This window comes from Lissotriton vulgaris, chromosome 7 (genome assembly GCF_964263255.1).
Source record: "Lissotriton vulgaris chromosome 7, aLisVul1.2, whole genome shotgun sequence".
NCBI lineage: Eukaryota > Metazoa > Chordata > Amphibia > Caudata > Salamandridae > Lissotriton > Lissotriton vulgaris.
In genome coordinates, this window is record NC_141695.1 from 1,314,008,099 (window position 1) to 1,314,027,677 (window position 19,579).

The window sequence follows — 19,579 nt, forward strand, 5'->3', positions numbered from 1 at the left end:
CACTGATCTTATGCTGCATTTGTGTCCAGTGTTGCACCAATGGTGCGTTCTCAATTGTATGTCTCAGTCTTGATTTATGTTGAGAAATGCGTTGCCGCACTTCTTGGCTGTTTTTTCCTATATACAAGAGTAGACAGGGACATATTATGCCGTATACGACATACTTGCTTTTACAATTGCTGAATGACTTGTGTTTCCACGATATTCCATTATGTTGGAAAAGGGAGCCTTCCACTGTGGACTCACAACACAGACAACTACCACATTTGTGGTGTCCCGTCACTGGGGGCATTCCCATCATTTGTCGCAATGTGGGCGGTTTGGATGTTGGCAAAGCCGCACGTACGATGTGATTGGCAATGTTGTTTTCCTTCTTGAATGCGAACAGGGGCAGCTCTTGGAGGTTGTCATCCAAGTTGTTCACTAAATGCCAATTTTGCTTAATAATTTTTTTGAGCTGGTTAGCGTTGGGGCAAAAGGTTGTCACACATACCTGTCGTTTCACGTCGGGTTTTTCTTTACGTTCCAGAAGGGTTTCCTGTGGAGTCCACTGGGCTCGCTTCTTGCAGTTTTTTACTAGCTTCTTAGGGTAGCCTCTATCGCAAAGCTTAGATATTAATTTCTCTGAATGTAGGTGGAAATCCTCATTATACGTGCAGTTTCGGCGGACCCGCAGAAACTGCCCGTAAGGGAGATTCTCCTTAAGGCTACGAGGATGGTTGCTGTTAAACATCAAAGATTTATTGCGGTCAGTGGGTTTGGTAAACAGCGTGGTAGCCAGTTTACCTTCTCTTGGAAAGACCTCGACGTCAAGAAAAGAAACTTTACTCATGAACTGAGTTAGGCTGAATTTTATATCAGCAGTCCTGGAGTTTAACCATTGATGGAACAGGGACAAGGTGTTACTGTCTCCTGTCCATATCATGAACACATCGTCAATAAATCGGAGCCAAGTTCCGATGTATTGATGGAATGGGTTGTTGTTATGTATAAAGGTATTCTCATACAAGGACATAAAGAGCACCGCTAATTCAGGCGCAAAGGGGCAGCCCATTGCTACACCTTTCACTTGGAAGAAGAATTCCCCGTTGAAACAGAAGTAATTCTTCTTCAAGGCAAATGTAGCGAGATCGAGTAGGAATTTAGTAGGTACTCGCATTGGGCGAGGTCTTGAGTCCAAAAAATGGGACAACACAGCAATTGCTTCGTCCTGAGGAATCTGTGTGTACAGGGATGTCACGTCTAAGGTGACCAAGATATCCCGATGTTCACAAAAATTAATATTGGACAGTTTGTTGATAAAGTCCGTGGTGTCTTGCAAGTAAGATATCACCTGGCACATAAATTCCTTCAAGAAACAATCTACGTATTTTGAGATGGGCTTAAGCCAAGAACCACATCCTGCCACGATGGGTCTGCCTGGCGGATGGTTATCATCTTTGTGAATTTTAGGTAATACGTAGAACACCGGAGTCTTAGGGTGTTTGATCTTAAGATATTCTAGTTCTTTCGGGCCGACAAAGCCTTGATCGAACCCATCTTGTACTATCAGAAAGAGTTCGTTTTGAAGGTCGATGGTCGGATCCTTATCTATCTTGCGATAGCAGGTGGGGTCATTCAGTTGCTTCATTACTTCTGCGGTGTAATCATTGGTGTCCCATACCACTATAGCACCGCCTTTGTCGGCTTGCTTCACTACTTCAGAAGTATCGTTTTTTAGGGTATTCAATGCAGTCATCTGTTTTTTGGTGGTATTAAACTTCACAAACTTTTTGTTGCTTTTCCATGGCTGAAATAGCTGAAAGGACACTTTTCTCAAAGGTTAAGAGTTCTTTCGGGATTTTATTTGAAGGAGGACAGAACGTAGATTTATTTCTTAGACCAGTCACCTCCATATGATTTTGAGTTGGGGTGCCTCTAAAGAAAAGAGTAAGTCGTAGCTTCCTACAGAATTCAATGAACTCAGATTTCATCTTTACAAAATCGTTTTTTTTCGATGGAACGAATGATAAACCCTTAGCTAAAATACTCTCTTCCTCTTGTGTGAGTATTCTTTTAGAAAGGTTAAAGATGGGTGATATCTTTAGTTCTTGTAGTGCTGGCGTCTTGTTTTCATCTCCCATGGGACCGTGTATCTCACCCTGGCCCTGGGGCGCGTCTGGCCTCTTCCTAAAAAATGGGGGTTAGAAAATTGATTCTGTTGTTGTTGGTTACTATTCCAGTTGTTCCGATTTCTATTAGGGCGGTTGTAATTACCACCAGCGTCACTATCAGTTCCTGATGACGAAGTGTCGGAGAAAGAAATAAACTGTTTCCTCGACCTGCCTTGATTCTCAGAGAGGAAGCGGCGTGATTCGGTATTTGAATAGAAATCTGCCTTCAAATAAGGATAGATGTTTTCCAAAGAGAAAGATTTTTTATCTTTCTCAAATTGGTTACTTTTTTGAGTTACCGTATAGTCTTTGAACTCTTGAATCTCCTTTGCTACCTTCTCTAGTAGTGCTTTAGCATCAGCTATGGTGGGATTGGTGCTAATTTCAGCTTCTAGTTTTGCGATTTCTGCAAGTTCCTCCTTAGATATTCTTACTGCAGTTTCAACAGTTAGGACCATAAGGTCTCTACTGCACCGGCAAAAACTAAAATTCGGATCTTTGACTACACCACACGTTGGTTACAGCTAGCGGTAAGCAGAATTAGGTGACGGCTACATTTTAGAATGACTTAGTCGTTTGACTTTTTAACCAACCGACTTCGTTATTGCCTTTTTCCTTTAGATTGCTAACTCCCTGCATCTGTAAGGAACTGATAAACTGCTCTACAGTTTACCTCCAGACCGGCTTAGGTAACAACGATTTAACAGCTGTCCTATATTAAATATGGCATATGATGTGCCCCTATAACCGTCGTTTTTTCTACTTTGTAGAACGACTTTACAAACTACCGAACTCCGGTTTGAAGCTTGAAACTATGGCTACCCTGTGCCAATGGTAAGCTTGACTTTAAATGCTGACCCCTTGCTAGGTAGTAAATAGGAGCCGAATCTAAAAGGTATCATTCTCCCAACAGAAAAATCCTGTGTTTTGCTCCGGTTTCATCCTGTGTTTCCACCAACCTCAGTTCCTATGACGAAGGCCTACAAAGCAAGGACATCAGGCAACTAGGCCCTTACATTGTGTTTAGACCTCCCCTTCTCTACTCTTCAGGAGGTTAAATTAAACATATGCCTTTGCATTTATAGATATAAAGACAACTGTATTGTGCCCCCCGTTCTACTCTGAGTTGGATTCGCTTCCATCGGTAAGACACCTGAGATATGGAACTTCACTCTTTCAGGTTCACTGATGTGTGGTCTCATGATTTCTTAAAACATTTTTTCTGTTTGTAATTTTTGTTTTCTTGTCTTATCCTTTTTTCTATTCAGATACTACATAAGGCCCTGAAGAGAATCCCAGGAAAGCCAGCGGGATTCGAAACGCGTAGGCCCCTGCCACATGGTGTCTGCGAGAGCAACAAGAGTTTATAGTTTTACCTGAGTCGCTAGTACAATACCGAGCTCTACTAGTAGTAAAAGTTTTGTTTGTAGACCAAGTTAGGATTGTACGGTACAAAGTGATTGTTTTTTACTGGGGCTCCCTGAATTGTGGACCGAACCAGCAAATACAGCACCAAGAATCTGGGGCTCCCTGAATTGTGGACCGAACCAGCAAATACAGCACCAAGAATCTCCAAGAGAACTTTGGCGAATCTGTATCACGAACACAAAAGGGTAAGGGCCTTAGCTACCCAGACAGAGGGGTCCCTTTCTTCCATATTCCTGCAAACTAAGGATCTCTACACATTTGAGAAGGCTTTTGATCCCATATATCCCACACTTTCTAGAAAGTTATTTCTCCAGTGGAGATACGGTACATTGCCTTTACGCTCCTTTTCTAGCACCTGGTTACAAGTCCCTTCCACCAAGTACTGTCCTCTTTGCGTTGACAAAGAGGAAAATGATTTGCATGTGATCTTTTTCTGCCCAGCATATAAGGCAGCCAGAAAGTACTGGCTGTTGCCCTTGATTAAGAATTTGGGTGGCAGGGAATATACACCTATGTACAGGATTTTAAAATGCGATGTTTCCGGCCCAATTGTTTTTGCACTTTCCAAATTCTTTACAAATGTTTGGCATACGCGTAATGTCTTTTAAAAAATGCTGGGTAGACTGTAGAATCGCTTAAATTTTTAATAATTGTTAGTATTGTCTGGTTTTGATCTCAAAATCATGCACTGATGTTTTATCAAATGTGACAGAATCTACATGATTTTATTGTATGTGTATCTTTTATGACCAAATGGTCGAAATAAAGATTGAAAAATGAAAGATTGTTTTTTTGTCATTTTCTGTAAATTGTGTCCGCAGACAGTGGCCTATTGCTTAGTTTATCTTGTAGTGTATCTCAGTGTACATATTTTAGATTGTTATTTGTGACCCACACTACCCCCGCCCCCGAGTGGTACGAATGTGTTTTGAATGTATGTGATATGCCTGAAATATTGTATGATTGATGAACTCCAAACACTCCCCTAAGTCTCTTGTGTCCTTTTGTAAATATGTCCTTTTGTAAATGAAAAAATAGAGAATTTTCCTTTTTCTAAATATTGTTAAAATAAATAAACTATTAAATAGTTACTCCCGTTCTTGATTTTTCCCAGCATAGTGTAACTTACCAAACTCGACCAGCCTTTTTGATAACGTAGTTCACTTAAACATTACTGGTCCCACAGCCTCCCCAAAGCTTTGCAATAAAAGTTCATATGACTGCTGGGTTCTGGCACCATTAATCGAGTTGACGACACAAAGACCACGCGCCTGAATTCAAGGTAGAAAGTCCAAGCACAATCCTAATAAACTTGTAAATAAATCACCGCAAAACCAGCTTCTGTTAATCCATTGTGCTTTGCAAGCATGGGTTCGTACCCCATCGTCGTCGCCAAAATGTTGTAATGAAAGTCCGGTAGCCGAGGTGTAGTTTTAGAAGATTTTTTTTGTCTTAGTTGCAGGTAAGTATATCTATAGCTTTGTCCAACAGCCCCTATAACAGCCCCACCAGGAGCCGCCTTCCTGCTGTTCACCACATACTCCAACTTACACATCGGATCTCACAGGTACCCCAAACATTCAGTCGCATCATCACCACTCCAATATTCTACACTGCACATTCACACTGACTGAGCAGGAAGGGTCAAAGCAACAAGGAAGATGTTTAAATAAATACACCAGATATAATACAGTCATAGAAGAAGGAGGCACAAGCTGAAATCAAAACTAGGCAGCCTTCGTATTTGGCAGGCCTGGCATTCAGTAATGCTGTGTTCGCCTTCTTAGTAACACCCTTTGCTCCTGCACTAATATTTACAAAAAGTGAGTGGACCCCAAACCACTGATAGGGTATTGCAGTAATAGATTTCCAGCACAGATCTTCACTCTGTACTGGTTTCTTTTTCATTTATTGGTTACCTCCAGAGTGCCGACAAATTGATTGGCAGGCAGTCCAATTTAAATGATTAAGGATCAAAAACATACATTCGGACATAGACGCTGGCACAGTAACTCTGGGGCATTGACTTCAGTATCAAAGCCAGTGCCCTTGTTTCCATATCTGCACCCTGTCAATTTCCCAGAGTCAGTGTGCCATCATCAAAGTACCAATGTCAGTTATTTTGTGACATTGCCCGTGTGCCAATAGCAGCATCCTTATATCAGTGTCTGTGACAGTTCCTCATGTCCCAGTGTCTGTGTTCCCAGGCAGGGTCATTGTGTCAGTAACCCTTGGAGTGTTGCAGTACCCAATGACCATGTTAGTTTCTAAGTACCAGTATCAAAGCCTGTTTTGCTATAAGATGTCCTTGTACCAGTATCTCAGTGTTAGTGACCAATATCAGCAACCACAGGTCAGTATTGTGTCCCTCCAATCAGTGCCCATGCATTAGTGTCCTGTGCCATTTAATTGTTCAGTGATTGTGTCCAAGAGTCAATATATCAGTGTGACCTGTATCAGGAGGCCGATGCGGTTGTCTTAGATATGATTCCTAAAGAGAGAAAGAGGCCCACGTCAATCAATCAATCAATATTTGCTTTATTCGATTCAAGTATTAAATCATAAAAGCACAAGAAATATCATTCAACATTTACAAATAAGCATTCATATTTTAAAAGTTTATCAAACTAAAAACTGATTAAAATTCATTACAATTACCATAGGTATGAAATAACAGACAGATTACAAGGTGTTAGCCACATGCTCAGGTAGTAACAACATCATCATGTGAATCAGTTTGTTTCAACAAGAAAGAGGCCCAATTCAAAAAAGTTGACAAATAAAGCATGAATTTTAGTGATGCATATATTACAGTGACTTATACTGCATTATGAATATTTTCAATATCTCAATACGTTTTATAGCTGACCATGCAGAAGCAGTTTCACTTATGATTTGAAAATGAAGGAATGGGTTTGATATTTGTTTTGTAATGTGCAAATGTTTAATGCTGAACAAATTCTCATGTGTGGGAAGTGTTAATATGAGCAACGATTTTATTTTGAAAACGTTCTCTTGAACTTGACCTGTGAGCCCTGCCTGCTGCCAGTTGCATTTAAATGGCACGCATTATTATTGGGGTGCTTGGCCGGTCCAGGCTCCTGTTGGCTACATCCCTGTTTTTATAAACCCAAGGAACAAGCCTTGAGCTTGCTATAGCTGCACACCTTCCATTCAGTAACAATTGGGTCCCTTATTCTAGTGTAATGTGCAATAATGGACACAAAGGTAATGCCTGCCAACCACTGTGACTGCCATTGAACCTCTCCATGCACACCACGTGTATCAGGAGGCAGATGGGGTTGTCTTAGATATGATGCTTGACAAGATTTTTCCTATGAAGAATCAATGCACCAGTGGGGTTAGCAGCACTTACTATATATGGGAGTGATTAAAAGCCCCCTTCTGTGAGTCAAATTATTCTAAGTTATGAATTAAGTCACACCTACTCTCATAACAATATTTACCAATGAGAATGTAAAATCATTATGAGTAGATGAAGTGGGGCATACTCTATCAGTTACAAAAAAAACATAATTCCACTTCTCTCTGTTTGTGTGTGTGTGCATGTACACATATGTAAACTGTTGGAGAGATAGCAATAAGGAACAGACGTTAACAATGTAGAGATTGTCGTCTTTGTATTTACTGACTAAGCATATCTGCTTTTTTACATGGTTGGGCCAACATGCACAAGCAACCAGACAGAGAGGAGAGGTTGTAAAGAGGCCTTTGCCCTCCATGGGCTATGTACAAAAATGTACAACAGGAGATATCAGGACCCAGATCAGTGTATATTTTAGAGAGTCCCTCATTAAATGTATTCTATTTTAATTAACATTGTCTGTAAGACTAAACAAATGTTTTAATGTTAATGTTCTGTTCTCCCAACAGACTATGGATCCCCTCAAAACACAACCTCAGGTAAGCAAACCATTCTACTTCTATTGCCCCATCACGTCAATGCAGTAATCCAAGAAATTGGATCCCCCCCTTCAACCATCGGACAATCAAATGATTGAACTTCCTCTAGCATGCCACCTCCTTGTTGAAAGTATTGAATTGCTTTTCTATCAAACTGTTGTTGCATTTAAAGGCATTCCAAAGACCATTTAGAGTCAAATTATTCTGATGTTAACTCTTTCCCTTCTTTATCAATTACAAATCCAACATTTCCAGTATCCTCTGATATGATATCCCATATGGCTAGGATGCTAGTAAACCTGTGCAGTAACATCCCCCTATTCAGGATTGGGGTATTATTACCTGTAACCTGTTCACACTTCTCAAACCAAATAAATGTTGGATGACAAGGAATCATCTTAAATTTATACAGACTGACATCGCATTTCTTTGCATCTTTACAAGTGTGGATTTTTACATGTGCCGCACCTAGTGCCTCAGACTCTGCTGAGTGTTGCCCACTATTCTTGATCCTGGAATCTTGGAATCATTCACCTTGACTTCCTTTACACATGTTGTTAGACTTTATATGTTTCTACCAATTACACATTTTATGGTGGGCAAAGTGTTCCATTGGGTGGACTCATAGCATTATGTTTTTGACATTTAATTATTCTATCTGGAACTTTTAAATACATGAACTTTCTTTTGGGTCACTGATAGTGTTGGAGTTAGTCTTTTTTCTCCAGGGTAGTTTAGCATCATGTTCACTAAGCTAATCTTTTCAATGGTCTGTTCCTTTGAACTATTACATTTTCTAAAATATTTGACAAAGTGGTTTGCTCAGTAACAGAGTTTAAAGGATCGAGTTAGCAGGATTAGTTTGTATTACAAGTACATTTTCCATTTCTGAATTTTTATTAAAGCGTTTTGATGAAGAGGTTCATTAATATCAGTACCCTCATTATAAGGATTGATCAAATCAAATCAAAATCAACTTTCTTCGGTTTCACGTGTAGAAAACCACAGAAGATTCACAACATCCAAAATTTCATTTTCAATACAATCAAATTACATACAAAATACAAGTCATATCAGTAAAAGACTAAAAAGGGCCCCATTGGGCTACCTCACATGCTAAAACAATAAAACAGGGTGCACCCTCTAACCAGAAGGGCTGCTAATTGTCCAGACGGGCCCTAGTTCTCACCATAGATTTCAAGTAACCCATGATGAAAAAGATATGATGGGCAGACCTGGTTAAAGTTCAACTTCTTTAATAAGGGGAATAAAAAATATCTCTGGGGTACCTCATAATATTTACAAAAAAACATGACGTGTAGCAGGTCCTGGGGAGACACTCCGTCGCAGCCACAGGGTGCTAATACCTTACTTCTACTGCTCTCTTTTGGTACAGCGAGTAACAGATGAAAAAGATCCAGGCGGAACCCAGACAATAAAAACTGCTCATATGTAGACAATGACACCAGGAGATAAGCTCAGTAGATGGATTTGTTTCTAGCATCAGGAATTTGCGGACACTAGGTTTTTGCACTTCTAGCTCGTCCCTTTCTAGTTTCCTTAAGTTACTGAAAGCTTTCTTAACTAACTCCACATTCTTTTGTACAATAGAATCGGGCTTTAAAAAAAGTTCAGGGTGCACCAACTCATCAAAACAACTTTTAATATATTTGAGGCATGGTATGCAGGACATATTGTCAAGGCTCATGCATTCATTCATGATCTGCTGACTGAGGGCTAAATCCTTATTCAGCCGACACTTGAGCCAGAATACTAGGGTTCGCAAAGCCAGGGTATCACATAAATAAGGTACCTCCAATTCCTCGTGAGCCACCAAATTCGACAAACCACTTGGAGCTCCCAGCATCCGCTTCAGAAAAGTGTTCTCAACCACCTGCAAGGCATCTGTGGCAATACCGTACACCAATGCAGCTACACCGCATGGGGTTACACCAGGACACACGCTGCTGGAGATGTGGCTCCTCAAGGGTCACCTTTATTCAGTTAGCTGGGGAGTGCCGACAGATAGCGCAATTCTGGCTTGCAATATTTAAACATATTGGCCAAATGACAGGCTTTCATATGGTATATTCTCCGCTGATTGCGTTACTGGGGTATGTTCTTGACACACCCAAAGGAAGGAGGAGGCTCACTGAAATTCTGCGGCTCCTGGCTACAAGACAGGTGGCGATCCATTTGAAAAAACAGGCGCCCGCTAACATAGCGGAATGAGTTTATGCTGTCACGTACTACAAAGACCAACTGACACAATACTGGGAGTTAATGCCCAGCAGATCCCACCCAAAAGATATCTGGGGACCGTTTATAGCCTGGTTGGGCACACATAGGAGTGAAACTGTTAGGATATGCACAGCAGGATCCAGTTGCAGCAAGTAAGGGTCCACCTCCAGATGTTACCAACACCCTGATTACAATGTACAGAGTGTTTGAACCATCAGGCAAAGGAAAGGAAAGGGAAGGGACAGCAGGTAAAGGAACCTGAAACAACAAAAGACAATAATATAATAAGTGCATAGCATGAATAACTACTCTCATATGGTCTCACTAAAACTCCAGAATACCTGTATACAACCAAACACAGATATCAATGGTATACTCCCAAGACTGGTTTTCTGAACATACTCAATAGCCTGCAAAAATAGAGAATGCATATGAGTGGCACAACCTCTTTATCAATCACACACAACCAAGGCTGGTAAAAACCCATACACACATACCTAAGCCTAGAACTCTTTTGTAAGGTATTGGGTTTCCTTTAGTTCTTTGTCACTGAAGGATAACCTTTCTCATTTTCCATGAATGGTCAATAATAAAGCAAAGATCAGATTCCTGGTTTGCCAACGAACTAAACAGTAATGTGTTAAGACACACCACAATGTTCCCCTGCCAATAAGGAGTAGTACGAACAAATAAGAAATGCAGAGCAAAGAAATCAGTCAACACAGGTTGAATGTCACCAATGTGCTTAATAATGTTCCTTTGATCAATAAGGGTCTGTAATGAAATGAATATGGCAACGGGTGGCAGCGCCACCGCACTCCGCTTCTTTCCTGTAATACCGATCTACTTGTAAACGGTAACGCGTGGTGGTCTTACCACTGCGCTCCGCTTCTTTCCTTCCACAACAAAAGACATTTAAATATTTAATACAGCAGTGTGTGGCAGCCGCCAACGCACTCCGCTTCTTCCCCAAGTATTTCAATAAGTATATGGTGGAGCGTGGCAGCCACCACTGCACTCCGCTACCAATCCAAGAAAGGCCAGAATCCTCACACTAGAAAATAATGGAAACTGCAGCGTGTGGCAGTCACCACTACGTTCCGCTCCTTGCACAAATCCTACCGTCCACCAAGCCGCTGCCAGGACCGCTGATTCCGAATCCTACGTCCAGAAAATACCTTGAAGGAAAGGCGAGCCCTCCACACTGCAGGCAGCATCTCTGAGTGAAGGCGTCCAGAAACAAACGGGAAACGAATCAGGACTACGTGCATCAGACACTGCGCTTCCCCGCCTGAAGTACTTCCTCCCCAAGGATTCATGGGAGTTGTAGTTTTTTTACATGAGCAAGGCAGGCGCCGCTATTCCGACCCTGACAGAAACACGAGACGAGGACTGACTGAGGGGGTAATAATATGGTAGATATTCACCTTTCTTATCCTTTACAGAGCTGGTCAGGGAATACGAGGACTAAAATATACAACAATGCTGAGGTGTGTACTATAGCTGCCAATAGACATGCATCCCAGACAACACCACAGAAATATTACCTAAAGAAGTGTAATAATGAACACGAAAATGTACAGACAACGTGAGTGTATGGCAAAGCTATCTTTTTAGTTCCTGTTGTTAATGCTAACTCGAAGACTTATTGCTCATGCACATATAATATCAAGCAGACTGTATGTATTATTGTATGAAACACATGTGCACATATGTACTGTTTGTAAAAAAATTGAGAAAAAACATCTTTGACATAACTGTTTTCCTACCTCTCTGTGACAGTTTTTCCATATCTACCTACTTGAACTAAGGTGATTTTCTGCACATTTGCTAACTATTGCTGCTGTGGACGGGAGTGTAAATATTATCAAAAAGATATGCACAGAAGTATATTCCTGTACCTTATTGTTTCACTGGGATAATTTTTTAAATACGACATGGCAATCATTCAGGGAGCCATCTATCCACCTCCCTTCCCGCAGAAAGAAGGCAAGTTAGAAATAAAGTGGAAAGACCCTGTGTGCATTTTCTAAAATTATCTCACTGCTGTTGATGCTATTGATTATAATCCATTCAGCCTACTGCTCCAACCCTTAGAGGAGCAGCAAGGGAGGTTTATATTGAGGCCCAAAAAATAATTTAGAAACAGTATTCCGAAGAATCTAGTGTTTTTTTTCAGAGACATAATTTCTTTAAATGGAAGCAGTCCAGTGACAAGAAGATAGAGGAGTACATTGCAGCATTGAGATTGTTGGTGTCAACCTGGGAGTTCGAAAAAAATGTTGATATATCTATCTATCTATCTATCTATCTATCTATCTATCTATCTATCTATCTATCTATCTATCTATCTATCTATCTATCTATCTATCTATCTATCTATATATATTCACTTAAAAAAACATAAGTTTCAGGCGTTATATAGTTAGGAATTAGCATTTAAAAAAACATTGAAATTGCTCCTATATAGTTAGTTGTACTACCTATATTTCGTGCACCCGCAATCCACTGCTGATGATGTCACATATTACATCATTCATGACATGGTCAGTGACATCACTGATGACATCACTGGTGACATCACTGATGACATATCAAATGACATCACTGTTGACATCTCATTTGACATCACTGATGACATCATCCAGTGACTGTGTGTTTCTGTAAAGTTTAAATATGTTTTACATATTGACGAATGAGTGGATGTATAAGATTCTGGATGAAGGTTTTAGTAGGTGCGTGACTGACTGTATGAGTGAGTGATTAAATGTGTCTTACTAAATGCATGGGTTAGTGACTAAACTGTCTGAATGTGTGCATCAGTATGTCTGTTGTTGTGTAAGCTGCTGCATGTGTTGATCAGTAGCTATGTGAGTGGCTATATGGGTTATTGATTGGTTGCCCAAGTATTTGAATGGGAGACTGAGTGTATGTGTGGGTGGCTGGGAGGTGTGTGACTCTGTGCATAGATGTGTGAGCAGTTGATTAACTAGGTGTATGAGTTCAAGAGTGCATGTGGAAACAGCTATATGGGCGGTTGACTGTGTGCATGGGTGTGTTGGTGAGTGAATGGATATCTCAGTGCTACATGTCCAAGTAAGTACATATGTAAAACACAGTGCATGTGAGAGTTGGCATATATAAATAACTATACATGAGAGCCATTGAATGTGTGAGTGGCTGTATGGATCATTGTGCACTTGTATCAGTGATTGTATAAGAGAGTAAGTATGTGTTAGTATATGTTTGAATAAGTAAGGTGTTGTGTGTATAACTGTATAGTTGAGGAAATGGAAGTGTGATTGATTCTTTGCATGACTGACTAGGTGTGTGAGTAACTCCATGGATGAGTGGCAGTGTGTGAGTGTCTATATAGGTGTATGAGTGCATATGATAGTGTTGTATTGATGAGTGACTGTATGTATGAGTGATTCTATGGGTGAATGAGTGAATGTGTGTGTAGATCTAGGAATCAGTGAGTGCATATGTAGTAACTGGTATTGGTGTGTCAATGGTTTCAAGAATGGTAGTCTGTATTTAACACTGGGTGTATCAAAGGTTATATTAGAGTGTGAGGAGGTGCATCGTATTATCGCATGAATGATATAATCAGTGATGTGATCAGTAATGTCAAATGAGATGTCATCAGTGATGTCATCAGTGATCTCATTTGAGATGTCATCGGTGATGTCATCAGTGATGTCACTGACCATGTCATGAATGATATAATATGTGACATCATCAGCAGTGGATTGCGGGTGCGCGAAATATAGTTAGTACAACTAACTATATAGGAGCAATATCAATGTTTTTTTAAATGCTAATTCCTAACTATATAAGGCCTGAAACCTATGGTTTTTAAGTGAATTTGCAAGGTTTTTAAAATGCTACTTCCTAACTATATAAGGCCTGAAACCTATGGTTTTTTAAGTGAATTTGCAAGGGTTTTTAAATGCTAATTCCTAACTATAATAGTATATAAGGCCTGAAACTTATGGTTTTTTCAGTGAATTTGCAAGGTTTTTTAAATGCTTATTCCTAACTATATCAGGCGTGAAACCTATATTTTTTTTCAATAAATTTCAAAGGTTTTGTAAATGCTAATTCTATTAGCGGATAACGTTTATATATGTTATTATCATTCTGGGACCACCTGAGCAGCCATCTTGTTTCTCAGGAGAAGTGAGGCACAAGAGAGCACAACACAAGAGTGGAAAACGCAAAAAGGGGACAGGGTAGAGACCCCCTGACCCCCTAATCCTTCTCAGGGGGTCCCAGAATGACCACCAAGTGCAAAGGACCACCAAGTGCAAAAAAAAAAAAATTTTTTTTAAATCGCGGGGTACGCATACTGTGTGCTTACCCCTCGATTTTTTTTTTGCCCTTGGGGTCCTTCTGGGACCCCCTGAGAAGGGCTAGAGGGTTGGGGGGTCTCTACCCTGCCCCCTGTTCGTGTTTTCCACTCTTGTTTTGGGCTCTCTTGTGCCTCAGTTCTCCTGAAAAACAAGATGGTGGCCAACACTTCCTGGTTTGGACAGTTTGGAATGTTGACAGTCGACTGCCAGCCAATCAGAAACTCGCTCGTGCACGTAAGGGTACGCGCACGTACGTGTACTGTAAGCATACCGTACGCGTACGGTGCGCGTACAGTGAGCGCATATAGATATATAATTTGCTCAAATTCAGTTTTCTCAGCAACTACTGGAGGGATTTTCACCAAATATAGAAAAGGCACATGTGCATACGAGGCCCTACCATTTTGCCAAGTTTGGTGTAATTCCATTCTGCCGTTTGGGCTGTAGTCGTGTCTAAAGGTCCCTATAGAAATTAACATGGGGAAAACACGTTTTGGGACCCCCCTTTCGGCCCCCGCTTGACGAATCCCCCCGAAACTTTCAGGGAAGGAGCGGAACGGAGCTGGCCAAAATTCTGGAAAATTACATGCAGATTCCTCAATCGGCGCCAAAGTTATTCACAATAGAATTTTGAGCACATATAGATATATAATTTGCTCAAATTCAATTTTCTCAACAACTACTGGAGGGATTTTCACCAAATAAAGAAAAGGCACTACTGCATACCTGTCCCTACCATTTCGCCAAGTTTGGTGTAATTCCATTCAGCTGTTCGGGCTGTAGCCGTGTCTAAAGGTCCCTATGGAAATTAACATGGGGAAAACACGTTTTGGGACCCCCCTTTTTTCTCAGCCCCCGCTTGACGAATACCCCCGAAACTTTCAGGGAAGGAGCGGAGCGTAGATGAGCTAATGTAAGGAAAATTATACGCAGATTCCTCAATTGGCGCCAAAGTTATTCCCAATAGAATGTTGGGGATTTCCTACGGTAACCAGGTCCTAACTATATATACCTACTGGCGACCGCCAGTAGGTAATATGAATCTATGACATAATATCGACGGACAGAATATCTCCATACAAAAATATCGACACAAAAATATCGAAATCAAAAATATCGAAGTTATATCTACATAATGGTAAGTACAAAAATATCGAAAAAATAATATTGTAGTACAAAAATATCGAAATTAAAAATATTGTTTTTTTAAATGTATTATTAATAATTTAAAATTTATTTAAAAATACATATAATTGTACAAATATTAAATAAAAACATTAAAACATAACAAAAAAAATTATAACTAATACATATACATTTAAAATAAATTTATAATTCTACATATACATTTATAAATATACTTACTCCACATATTACAACAGTAGAAAAAGCGTTGGATAGCCTAGGGGTTTAAATTACTATTCCCACTCCAGTGAGTGCAACAGTAGGGAAAGCGTTGGATAGCGTAGGGCTTTAAATTACTATTCCCATTCCAGACAGTGCAACAGCAGGGAAAGCGTTGGATAGCATAGGGGTAAAAATTACTATTCCAACTCCAGAGGGTGCAACAGTAGGGAAAACGTTGGATAGCGTAGGGGTTTAAATTACTATTCCCACTCCAGAGGGTGCAACAGTAGGGAAAGCGTTGGATAGCGTAGGGGTAAAAATTACTATTCCCACTCCAGAGGGTGCAACAGTAGGGAAAGCGTTGGATAGCGTAGGGGTAAAAATTACTATTTCCACTCCAGAGGGTGCAAAAGTAGGGAAAGCGTTGGATAGTGTAGGGGTAATAATTACTATTCCCACTCCAGAGGGTGCAACAGTAGGGAAAGCGTTGGATAGCGTAGGGGTAAAAATTACTATTCCCTCTCCAGAGAGTGCAACAGTAGGGAAAGTGTTGGATAGCGTAGGGGTTAAAATTACTATTCCCACTCCAGAGGGTGCAACAGTAGAGAAAGCGTTGGATAGCGTAGGCGTAAAAATTACTATTCCCACCACAGAGGGTGCAACAGTAGGGAAAGCGTTGGATAGCGTAGGGGTACAATTTACTATTCCCACTCCAGAGGGTGCAACAGTAGGGAAAGCGTTGGATAGCGTAGGGGTAAAAATTACTATTCCCACTCCAGAGGGTGCAACAGTAAGGAAAGCGTTGGATTGTGTAGGGTTTCAATTACTTCCAACACTACTCCCCCTGTAACACACAACACCTTACTATTCCCACTCCAGAGGATGCAACAGTAGAGAAAGCGTTGGATAGCGTAGGCGTAAAAATTACTATTCCCACCACAGAGGGTGCAACAGTAGGGAAAGCGTTTGATAGCGTAGGGGTAAAAATTACTATTCCCACTCCAGAGGGTGCAACAGTAGGGAAAGCATTGGATTGCGTAGGGTTTCAATTACTTCCCACACTACTCCCCCTGTAACACACAACACACTAAACATTAAAAAAAAACACAATTAATAAAAGTTTCAATTAATCAATTAATAACAATAAATATTATTAAATTTGATGTAAGTATAAATGAACTAATTAACACTTATTAATTACCAATTAATTACCAATAAATACCAATAAATAAATACAATCTCTTTAATTAATTACATGTAATTATATAACACCCTATTCCCCTACAAACACACAACCCACTACACATAAATAAATCACATCATTGAATCACCCAATAATTATTAATTACCAATTAATTAATAATTTACAATAACAAAAAATTATAAATTAAAAATATTAACACTTTAACTCTAATTAATGTAATTTACTACTTAATATTATTTAATTACAAATTAATTATTAATTAACAATAACACTAAATTAAATATATTAGCACAATAAATCTAATTAATTTAATTACCTAATTAATATTAAATAATTACCAATTAATTATTAATTAACAATAACAATACATTAAATATCTCAGCACATAAAATCTAACTAATTTAATTAACTAATTAATATTAATTAATTACCAATTAATGATTATTAACAATAACACTAAATTGAATATATTAGCACATTAAATCTAATTAATGTAATTAACTAATTAGTCTTAATTAATTACCAATTAATTAACAATTAAAAATATTTACAAATATATAATAATTAATTATTTATTATTAAATTACTTCCGACCCTATTCCCCTATAAACCCACAACCCGCTCTAATACTAAAACGCAAAATGTAAACAAAATTACTAATTTTCAAACATACATTTCTAAACATATTTAGCAAACATATAAATAACATAATAAAATACATAACTCTAAACAACAAAATTTCGATATTACTAACATACATACCTTAATATCGATATTCTGTCTATCGATATTATGTCACATCGATATACTATACCATCGATATTAAAACATCGATATTATAGTATATCGATATTTTAATTTCGATATATTTTGTCTCACTACCAGGTAACATATATATATATATATATATATATGTGTGTGTATCCAGCCCGTCTACACCAGTGCTTAGCTGCACAGAAAGGCACACAGACCAGGAATCAGCACGCCCAGGCGAAAGTCAGGTATCCAAATGCTTTATTTTAATTCATTGTGCGGTGGAAAAGCTGCCATCAGACGCGTTTCGGGCACGCCTGTGCCCTTGCTCACTGACAAATGGCAGAAAAGGAGCTATTTTAATTTCGATATATTTTGTCTGACTACCAGGTAATATATATATATATATATATATATATATATATATATATACATATATATATATAGATTTTTTTTTTCACATTGCCCCAGCGTATTTACACTCAAAAAGATAATTCCACTGCACCGTGAAGAAGAGAGGTCTGGATAGGTACTTACTTTTCCAATGTTTAATTACACCACCATTGTTGCAGAGAACATGGACAGTCTACATGTTTCGGCGCTATGGACCATAGAGTCCGTCTGTCTAGATCGCCATTTTAAAGTAAACAGTGCTCATTAAAGTCCTTTTATAGTTTTACTATCAGTGCAATTTCTAGACTGCTGACCCCCCCAGATCATGGCGTTTCATGTCCCCCATTTTTCACATCTCACTAATTGTAAAGTACATCAGTGCTTGTTTACAATTCTTTAAAACATGTCTGAAAGTGCAAATGCATTCACAAGGTGCTAGTGCAAAAGGGTGTGTACTAATGTGTAAACAAGTTTGTGCAAATTATTTGAGAATCTTGGTTGTAAACATTTTTATGATGGAGGACGGGGGTATTTGGGATAGCAACATTAATACACATTTCTATTTATTTCATAGAGCCTCCAAAATAAATGAAAACTATTCATACAATTCCATTAAAAAAAATCAAACAACCATTGAAAGTTTAACTATCAAAAATATAAATAAAAGGTTTTTCAATGTTAAAAAGTTCAATGATAAAATTATGTATGTAAAGTACAAGATTATTATTTTAACATTGATGAATTTATCAAAACAATTTGGAGATCAAAAGAGGGGAGAAAAATGTAAAATGAATCTTTTCTAAAATGATATATTGGAGATGAGATCTAAAATCAATTAATAAATGTTAACATAGTTATTCAAGTCCAAATGTGTGAGATGTATTCTATGCTTTCATATGTACCAATATGAGACATTATAAAGTATAATTCCCATCTAAACATTTGTTAGTAAGACGTGCATCTCAATTTCATTCAAGATCTCTCTCTTTAAAACTGAATAAGGAGAAGATACATTTAATTTACTTAATCTGTCAACCCTCCATGACAATTGCACAAATAGATATCCTTCGTTCCATCTCCTCTATGTCATTTGCACTATATGATTCTATATAAAATGGGGGTTGTTTCTCATTAATACATTTCTCAGTTTGTCCCGGTATCCAAGAGTGTGGGAGTATAGTCAAGTGGAAGCCATCATTGTAAGTGTAAATGGAGCTCCGCATCCAGATTATGACCAAAGAGGTTCTCTGTTCCTATCGCTATGATGTATCTGGACTCCATTTTTCTTAACTCCATTGTTCTACCACCACCTGTACTTCCTACGGGCAACATTTGTTTACCAAAGTACTTCTGATCGCGATCATTGCTAGAATGGTGTTCAAATAAATGTTTTGAGAAGGGGTAAGAAAAGTCCTTGTTTTTGATGGCTCTTGGGTGTTGAATTATTCTTAGCTTCAGTTTGTTGATTGTACTGCCAACATACTATTTTCTGCAGGGGCATTCTAGTATGTAGACTACATACTTGGATTTGCATGTGATATGGTCTGTAATCTGTTCTGTTTTACCATTTTGTAGTTTGAACATTGATACATTGATGTATTCAGGCCATATTCACATGCCCTATATTTAGAACATCTCCAAAATCCCGGGGTGTTCAGCCAAATTGTTTTTCTGGGTTCCTTAACTTCAAAATGGCTGTGTGTGAGGATGTCCCCTCAGGATGCTGTTTTCCTAAACCTCATGCTAGGATATGATGGCAATTTCTTTTTCAATGTTTCATC

At 38.9% G+C, this 19,579-nt stretch overlaps 1 protein-coding gene across 2 annotated transcripts in view; it reads left to right on the forward strand.

Moving 5' to 3' along the window:
* LOC147703580 (transmembrane protease serine 9-like) overlaps positions 1–19,579 on the forward strand; it is a 1,394,371-nt gene that overhangs the window by 79,851 nt on the left and 1,294,941 nt on the right. For both annotated transcript variants that reach the window (XM_086931925.1, XM_086931926.1), the window contains exon 2: positions 7,476–7,505. In XM_086931925.1, the coding sequence (XP_086788051.1) occupies positions 7,476–7,505 (30 nt within the window). The remainder of the gene's footprint in view (positions 1–7,475; positions 7,506–19,579) is intronic.